Below are 9,578 nucleotides of genomic sequence, written 5' to 3' on the forward strand. Positions count from 1 at the left end.
GGCGATGTTTCTAGGAAGAATTTGGTGAGGCTGAGGTCGAAGAGGTTGCTGCCTGTGTTCTCCTTTAGGATTTTGATGGACTCCTGTCTCACATTTAGGTCTTTCAACCATTTTGAGTCTATTTTTGTGTGTGGTGTAAGGAAATAGTCCAGTTTCATTCTGCATGTGGCTGTCCAATTTTCCCAACACCATTTGTTGAAGAGATTGTCTTTTTTCCATTGGACATTCTTTCCTGCTTTGTCGAAGATTAGTGGACCATAGAGTTGAGGGTCCATTTCTGGGCTCTCTATTCTGTTCCATTGATCTATGTGTCTGTTTTTGTGCCAGTACCATACCGTCTTGATGATGACAGCTTTGTAATAGAGCTGGAAGTCTGGAATTGTGATGCCACCAGCTTTGCTTTTCTTTTTCAATATTCCTCTGGCTATGCAGGGTCTTTTCTGGTTCCATACAAATTTTAGGATTATTTGTTCCATTTCTTTGAAAAAAGTTGGATGGTATTTTGATAGGGATTGTATTAAATGTGTAGATTGCTCTAGGTAGCATTGACATCTTCACAATATTTGTTCTTCCAATCCATGAGCATGGAACGTTTTTCCATTCCTTTGTGTCTTCCTCAGTTTCTTTCATGAGTATTTTATAGTTTTCTGAGTACAGATCCTTTGTCTCTTTGGTTAGATTTATTCCTAGGTATCTTACGGTTTTGGGTGCAATTGTAAATGGGATCGACTCCTTAATTTCCCTTTCTTCTGTCTTGTTGTTGGTGTATAGGAATGCCACTGATTTCTGTGGATTGATTTTATATCCTGCCACTTTACTGAATTCCTGTATGAGTTCTAGCAGTTTTGGGGTGGAGTCTTTTGGGTTTTCTACATAAAGTATCATATCATCTACAAAGAGTGAGAGTTTGACTTCTTCTTTGCCGATTTGGATGCCTTTTATTTCTTTTTGTTGTCTCACTGCTGTGGCTAGGACTTCTAAACTATGTTGAATAGCAGTGGTGACAGTGGACATCCCTGCCACGTTCCTGACTTTAGGGGGAAAGGTCTCAGTTTTTCCCCATTGAGAGTGATATTTGCTGTGGGTTTTTCATAGATGGCTTTTATGATACTGAGGTATGTACCCTCTATCCCTATACTCTAAAGAGTTTTGATCAAGAAAGGATGCTGTACTTTGTCAAATGCTTTTTCTGCATCTATTGAAAGGATCATATGATTCTTGTTCTTTCATTAATGTATTGTATCACACTGATTGATCTGTGGATGTTGAACCAACCTTGCAGCCCAGGGATAAATCCCACTTGGTCATGGTGAATAATCCTTTTAATGTACTGTTGGATCCTATTGGCTAGTGTTTTGGTGAGAATTTTTGCATCCATGTTCATCAAGGATATTGGTCTGTAATTCTCCTTTTTGATGGGGTCTTTGTCTGGTATTGGGATCAAGGTAATGGTGGCCTCATAAAACGAGCTTGGAAGTTTCCTTCCATTTCTGTTTTTTGGAACAGTTTCAGAAGAATAGGTATTAATTCTTCTTTAAATGCTTGGTAAAATTCCCCTGGGAAGCCATCTGGCCCTGGGCTTCTGTTTGTTGGGAGATTTTTGATTACTGCTTCAATTTCCTTAATGGTTATGGGTCTGTTCAGGTTTTCTGTATCTTCCTGGTTCAGTTCTGGTAGTTGATACATCTCTAGGAATGCATCCATTTCTTCCAGATTATTTAATTTGCTGGCATAGAGTTGCTCATAATATGTTCTTGTAACTGTTTGTATTTCTTTGGTGTTGGTTGTGATCTCTCCTCTTTCATTCATGATTTTATTTATTTCGGTCATTTCTCTTTTCTTTTTGGTAAGTTTGGCCAGGGGTTTATCAATCCTGTTAATTCTTTCAAAGAACCAGCTCCTAGTTCATTGATCTGTTCTACTGTTCTTTTGGTTTCTATTTCATTGATTTCTGCTCTGATCTTTATGATTTCTCTTCTCCTGCTGGGTTTAGGCTTTATTTGCTGTTCTTTCTCCAGCTCCTTTAGGTGGAGGGTTAGGTTGTGTATTTGAGACAAAGGCTTGTATTGCTATATACTTTCCTCTTAGGACTGCCTTTGCTGCATCCCAAAGATTTTGAACAGTTTTGTTTTCATTTTCATTGGTTTCCATGAATTCTTCTAATTCTTCTTTAATTTCCTGGTTGACCCATTCATTCTTTAGTAGGATGCTCTTTGAGTTCTTTCCGACTTTCCTCTTGTGATTGAGTTCTAGTTTCGAAGCATTGTGGTCTGAAAATATGCAGGGAATGATCCCAATCTTTTGGCACGGGTTGAGACCTGATTTGTGACCTAGGATGTGATCTATTCTGGAGAAGGTTCCATGGGCACTAGAGAAGAATGTGTATTCTGTTGCTTTGGGATGGGATGTTCTGAATATATCTGTGAAGTCCATTTGGTCCAGTGTGTCATTTAAAGGCTTTATTTCCTTGTTGATCATTTGCTTAGATGATCTGTCCATTTCAGTGAGGGGGGTGTTAAAGTCCCCTAATATTACTGTATTGTTGTCGATGTGTTTCTTTAATTTTGTTATTAATTGGCTTATATAATTGGCTGCTTCCATGTTAGGGGCATAGATATTTACAGTTGTCTTATCTTCTTGTTGGCTAGACCCTTTAAGTAGGATATAGTGTCCTTCCTCATCTCTTATTATAGTCTTTGGTTTCAAATCTAATTTGTCTGATATAAAGATTGCCACCCCAGCTTTCTTTTGGTGTCCATTAGCATGGTAAACAGTTTTCCACCTCCTCACTTTCAATCTGGGGGTGTCTTTGGGTCTAAAATGAGTCTCTTGCAGACAGCATATTGATGGGTCTTGTTTTTTTATCCAATCTGATAGCCTGTGTCTTTTGATTGGGGCATTTAGCCCATTTACATTCAGGGTAACTATTGAAAGATAGGAATTTAGTGCCATTGTATTGCCTGTAAGGTGACTGTTACTGTATATTGTGTGTTCCTTTCTGGTCTATGTTACTTTTAGGCTCTCTCTCTCCCCTTTCAATATTGTAGGGCTGGTTTTGTGTTTGCAAATTCCTTTAGTTTTTGTTTCTCCTGGAAGCTTTTTATCTCCTTTTATTTTCAATGACAGCCTAGCTGGATATAGTATTCTGGGCTGCATATTTTTCTCATTTAGTGCTCTGAAGATATCATGCCAGTCCTTTCTGGCCTGCCAGGTCTCTGCGGATAGGTCTATTGCCAATCTAATGTTTCTACCATTGTAGGTTACAGATCTCTTCTCCTGAGCTGCTTTCAGGATTTTCTCTTTGTATCTGAGACTCGTAAGTTTTACTATTAGATGTTGGGGTGTTGACCTATTTTTATTGATTTTGAGGGGGCTTCTCTGTGCCTCCTGGATTTTGATGCCTGTTTCCTTCCCCAAATTACAGAAGTTCTTTGCTATAATTTGCTCCAATATGCCTTCTGCCCCCCTCTCTCTTTCTTCTTCTTCTGGGATCCCAATTATTCTAATATTGTTTCGACTTACGGTATCACTTATCTCTCGAATTCTGCCCCCATGATCCAGTTGTTGTTTATCTCTCTTTTTCTCAGCTTCTTTATTTTCCATCATTTGGTCTTCTATATTACTAATTCTCTCTTCTGCCTCATTTATCCTAGCAGTTAGAGCCTCCATTTTTTATTACACCTCATTAATAGCCTTTTTGATTTTGATTTGGTTAGATTTTAGTCCTTTTATTTCTCTAGAAAGGGTTTCTCTAATATCTTCCATGCTTTTTTCAAGCCCAGCTAGTATCTTTAAAATCGTCATTCTGAACTCTACTTCCGACATTTTACTAATGTCTGTATTGATTAGGTCCATGGCAGTCGGTACTGCCTCTTGTTCTTTTTTTTGAGGTGATTTTTTCCGTCTTGTCATTTTGTCCAGAGGAGAATAGATGAATGAGAGAACAAAATGCTAACAGGGTAACAACGACCCCAGAAAAATATACAATAAACAAATCAGAAGAGACCTGAAACCTGGGGAAAAGAAAGGGCAAGAAAGAAAAAAGAAAAAGATAAAAAAACAAACAACAAACAACAACAACAAAAAAACAGAGTATGATCAAATATGATCAGGCTGGTGCACAGATCAGTGCCACACACTAGATTTTGGGAGTATTTTGGTCTGTTAGAAGAAAGTGCCTCCCAAAATTTTAAAGAAAGAAAAGCTTATATGTGTATAAAAATAAGGGTAAATACAATGAAGGAATGGAATATGAGTGTAAAGATGAAAATTATAAAAGATTTTATAAAAGGAATTGATAAGATAAGAAGTTGGTTGAAAAAAGAAAGAAGAGAATTTAAAAAAAAAAAAGGAGAGAATGTGATCAGGCAGGAGACTAGAACAAAGCCATACACTAGAGATTTAGAGTATATTTTGGTCTGTTAGAAGAAACTGTAACCCAAAATTTTAAAGAGAGAACAACTTATATATATATACCAAAAATAAGGTTAACTACCATGAAGGGATAGAATATGACTCTAAAAATGAAAAATAAAAAAGATTTTTTAAAAAAGGGACTAATAAGATGTTGGATGAAAAAGGGAAAAGAAAAATTCAAAAAAAAAAAAAGAAAAAAAGAAAATTAAAAAAATTAACTTTGAAAGACTAAAGAGTCATGGGGAAAAAAGCCATGAATTCTATGTGCAGTATTCCTCTAGTGCTGGAGTTCTGCCATTCTCATTGATCGGTAAACTTGGTCTTGGCTGGCTATTCTCGCTGATCTTCTGGGGGAGAGGCCTGTTGCCGTGGTTCCCAAATGTCTTTGCCGGAGGTGGAATTGCCCCGCCCTTGCCTGTCTGGGCTAAGTAATCTGCTCGGGTTTGCTCTCGGGAGCTTTTGTTCCCTGCAAGCTTTCCGTACAACTTTGGAGGCGGAGAGTGAAAATGGCGGCCTCCCAATCTCCGACCCGGAGGAGCTGAGAATTCGGGGCCCCTCTCCTCAGTGCACCCCCAGAGAAAAGCAGTCAATCACTCCCGTCTCCCCGGTCTCTGGCCGCACCCCGTGCTCAGCCGGCCTGTGACCGAGTGTCTCTATCTCTGGCACCCGACCCCGGGTGGAGTCTCCAAACCCAGCAGATCCCTGCGGTGTGCTCCCGCGCCGTTCCTCCCAGGGGAAGGAAGGTGAGTCTCCCTGGATCTTCCGCTTGTTGGGTCCCTGCTGGAAGAGCAGTGGCCCGACTGTGCCGCGGATCATGGTTTATGGCAACCCCGAGCTGAGAGCCCGCGCCTGGGCTCCGCCTCTGCAGCCGGCTTCCCTGCTTCGTTACCTGGGAGCTCTGCCACACTCAGGCACCCCCGGTCTTTCTGTGACCCCGAGGGTCCTGAGACCACACTGTCCCGTGAGGGTTCCACCCCCCCCGCCGCTTAGCACTGGAGCGACATCCCTCAGTGGAGCCAACTTCTAAAATTTCCGATTTTGTGCTCCGCGGCTCTAGCACTTGCCAGTAGCGGCTGACGGAGGCCCCCTCCCCCGCCGTCTATCTTCCCGAATATCGCCTTGGATTCACTTCTCCGCACATCCTACCTTCTAGAAAGGGGTCGCTTATCTGTTCAGAGAGTTGCTGCTATTCTTTTCTTTGATCTTCTGTTGAGTTCATAGGTGTTCAGAATGGTTTGATCCCTATCTAGCTGAATTCCTGGGACCAGACGAAATTCAGGTCGCCTACTCCTCTGCCATCTTGCTCCTCCCCCTAACCTAGCAGTCTTATTCTAAAATTTCCTTATTAAATTGCCTATGAATACACAGCTCTTCAAATGCTCTCTGAACTAGCCTTACTACTTTACTTGCTCCCTTAGTAATTAATGAATTGAATAAAATATTTGATACATGTTCACTTCATACTTGTATGAGTCATGATTTTAATTTCTTAAAATTATGCTTTGAAAGGCATAAGGAACTTTCCATGACATGACTGACATGACCTTTTCCACCCACTGCTCTGCAAATCCTATAGTCTCACAGGGCTATTATCCCAGGTAAGTTTTTTGCACAGTATTCTGATAATATTGTCAATTATCTTGTTATTGGAATTATCAAATAACACTTTGTCTCAAGATAAATCAGAAAAGAATCTAAGTATATGTTATTTTCAAGACCATGTGATCTGACCTCTAAGACTTTCTAATTTGTTACATGTCACTCCTGATGGTTCTGTGAGTTAATTTTCTTTATTTAAACCAATTACTTAAAGAAGTGTTTCTTCCATCTGTTCCAGGTACCTATTTTTTTAAATGCAAAGGGCTAATACTTGGTTCACATATGAACTATAACTGCCTTTACTTTCATAAACATGATTATTTTACTTAAATTCTGATTACATATTTTGAGATTTAAGAAAAAAGAAAGAGATTAGCAAAAAGGAAAAAAAATCACAACTTCATCTTTCCAGTGTTACATTTTTCACTAAAACCAAAAGTCTAGCCTAATGTGATTTTAGGAAGAAACTTGGTTATTGTCAAGTCTAAATGTACCTTGGTGAATTCAAGTGGACTAATTGTAAACACTAATTTCAATTTTTAGGTTTTAGCATTGGGAAAGAAAGCATTATTTCACTCCCACCCAATCCACAATCAGTAGTCCATTAAGGCAAAAGAGAAAAGAAAATTCTGTACCCTGACATCACTTCTAGGTGAAGTTGTCCCGAAACAGTTAAGAAAGCAGGAACATTGAAGAAATTCTTCTCAGGCACCTTAATTTTGCTTGAAGGCTGCAAATGAAAAACATGAGCCACAAAAAGCTATGAGATATTTTGTTCTGCTTTCACATCCACATACGTGCCACAACTAAAAATCACAATGCAATTAAATATATGTGAGGACAGGTCACTTTCATGAAAATAAAGGCAGTTCTCAGTACACTCCCAAAAGAGAAAATGCCTGCTTAGAAAGTGCTAAGGTCAAGGATATCTGCTCTGCATTTTCAAAACATACAACCAAAGGACAAAGTACTTTTGTCACAAGATATAGTTCTCCCTAAAAAGTGATTCTGATTGAGAGACAAGCCAAGGAAAGAGATTATGAATTAAAATTTTTATTTTTATTTTTTTATGAATTAAAATTTTTAAATGTGAAGACTAATCTCTTAAAATTCTGACCTATGGGGCGCCTGGGTGGCTCAGTTGGTTAAGCAATTGCCTTCGGCTCAGGTCATGATCCTGGAGTCCCAGGATCGAGTCCCGCATAGGGCTCCCTGCTCAGCGAGGAGCCTGTTTCCCCCTCTGACCCTCCCCCCTCTCATGTACTCTCTCTCATTCTCGCTCTCTCAAATGAATAAATAAATCTTTAAAAAAAAAAAAATTCTGACCTATGATTGAATTTGATTTTCTCAAGGGAATAGCCTCTAAAACATGTGTTGTCATGTTATTAAATTTTTAATATTTTTAATGCAGATTTTTATAAGTACATTATAAACTTTTACATACATTAATTTAACTTCCCCCAGAACTCAGAAGAGCAGAACTCTATGTTTAAAAGATATGGGAAGCAATTAATTTAAAGATTTTTTATAAACTTACAATATAGATAAGGTGATTATTCCAGCTGAAACAGGTAGGAAACAGGCCAGCCAACACTTATAACAAGCTAAAAAATTATTTGGAGGTCAAACGCAATTTATCTACTTTACTTTTTTAAAAAGATTATATATTTATTTGACAGAGAAAGAGAGCATAAGCAGCGGGAGCGGCAGAGCAAGAGGAATCAATACCCGAGTCGAAGGCAGACGCTTAACAGACTCTGAGCCACCCAGATGCCCCAGAAACACAATTTAAATAGTATAATTAAGAAAGCTTCTGGATCCAGGTATGACTATTATACTCACTTTTTTGGATGAAAGTTAATTTCTCTACTCTTGTATTTCAAATTGTGCACTTATTTGAAAGTATTTTAGTGTAACAGTGCTGTTACTATAAAAGCAACAAAGCCAATTTTAAATACATAACAGAGAATATGAGACTCCTTTTAAGAGACTTAGTATCAAATAGTGAATTATAGAAACACATAAAATGAAGTCATCTTATTTAATTCCATTGGTTCTAAAAATATTGTATAGCATATACAGGCATATATGTTTATGAATGAGAAATCTAGTGTAAAAATTACAAATTGAAATCATTCATTTATTTTGTAATTGCCTGTTATTTTTCAAACTTACTTTGATACTGGTCCTAAATGTCCTATCACTGCTTTTTAAAAATCCATCTTTGAATCCCATATTCACTGAAAGGATACTGTTTCCAAGGACTCAAGTACACAAGACTAAAATATTTGCCTTGACCTGTATTTGGATTTCCAAAATAAAAAAAAATATGTTCTCTGTAGTTGCTCACTATTTACTAAATAATTATGTTTCAAATAAGGCCCAGCACATTTATAAGAATATTATATTTTCTCCTTTCCTTCACCTCTTTAGTCTATATTTGTATTGGTGTTCTATCTTGACTTCTCCTAAAGTGATTTCTTTCATTTCTTGTGCATTTAAAGTCTAGTCTTTATGACTACATTGTAGTCTTTCATTTATTAGCATTTGTACAAAATGGAATCTGATCCTCTTACATCTTCTTTTTTTTTTTAAGATTTTATTTCTTTGACAGAGAGAGACACAGCAAGAGAGGGAACACAAGCAGGGGGAGTGGGAGAGGGAGAAGCAGGCTTCTTGCTGAGCAGGGAGCCTGATGTGGGGCTCAATCCCAGGACCCTGGGATCATGACCTGAGCCCAAGGGAGACGCTTAATGACTGAGCCATCCAGGCGCCCCCCTCTTACATCTGTTAAATCCAACTTATTTAAATAGGTATAAACTATCACTACTTCATCATGCCTTCCAATGTCATACACACTTACATACTAAAATAATTACTACATTTTAAAAATTACTTCCTCTTACTTCTTTATATTACAATTTATGCATTACATTGATTTTTTAAGACTTCTAAATGAATTAAGTTATATTACCTATACATTTTATTTCAGAATATTAAAGGGACATTATGAAATACTTTAAAAAGTAATTGCTGAGGGCACCTGGGTGGCTCAAGTTGGTTGAGTGACTGCCTTCGGCTCAGGTCATGATCCTGGAGTCCTGGGATCGAGTCCCGCATCAGGCTCCCTGCTCAGCGGGGAGTCTGCTTCTCCCTCTCCCGCTCCCCCCTCTTGTGCTCTCTCTCTCTCTCTCTCCCTCTCATTCTCTCTCTCAAATAAATGAATAAAATCTTTAAAAAAATAAAAATAAAAAGTAATTGCTGAGAGTGGTGTCGGTAAACATGCTGAGATAGGTAGCTCTGAAGGACTGTCCCTCCACAGAAAAACTGAAAATAATGAGTAAAAATTGTCAGAATCAACTGTGGGAACTGTGGAAAATAGCCTAAGGTTTTTTTTTTTTTTTAATTTCACTGTTTTAAAATTTTATTATGTTATGTTAATCACCATACATTACATCATTAGTTTTTGATGTAGTGTTCCATGACTCATTCTTTGTGTATAACACCCAGTGCTCCATGCAGTACAAGCCCTCTTTAATACCCATCACCAGGCTAACCCATCC

The 9,578-nt window shown here is 38.2% G+C and overlaps 1 protein-coding gene across 3 annotated transcripts in view; it reads right to left on the reverse strand.

Annotated features, from left to right (window-relative positions):
- NARS2 (asparaginyl-tRNA synthetase 2, mitochondrial) overlaps window positions 1-9,578 on the reverse strand; it is a 138,724-nt gene that overhangs the window by 75,551 nt on the left and 53,595 nt on the right. For all 3 annotated transcript variants that reach the window (XM_034995552.1, XM_034995551.1, XM_034995550.1), the window contains exon 6: window positions 6,651-6,745. In XM_034995552.1, the coding sequence (XP_034851443.1) occupies window positions 6,651-6,745 (95 nt within the window). The remainder of the gene's footprint in view (window positions 1-6,650; window positions 6,746-9,578) is intronic.

Source organism: Mirounga leonina, unplaced genomic scaffold (genome assembly GCF_011800145.1).
Source record: "Mirounga leonina isolate KUSES-001 unplaced genomic scaffold, KU_Mleo_1.0 Mir_92, whole genome shotgun sequence".
Classification (NCBI taxonomy): Eukaryota; Metazoa; Chordata; class Mammalia; order Carnivora; family Phocidae; genus Mirounga; species Mirounga leonina.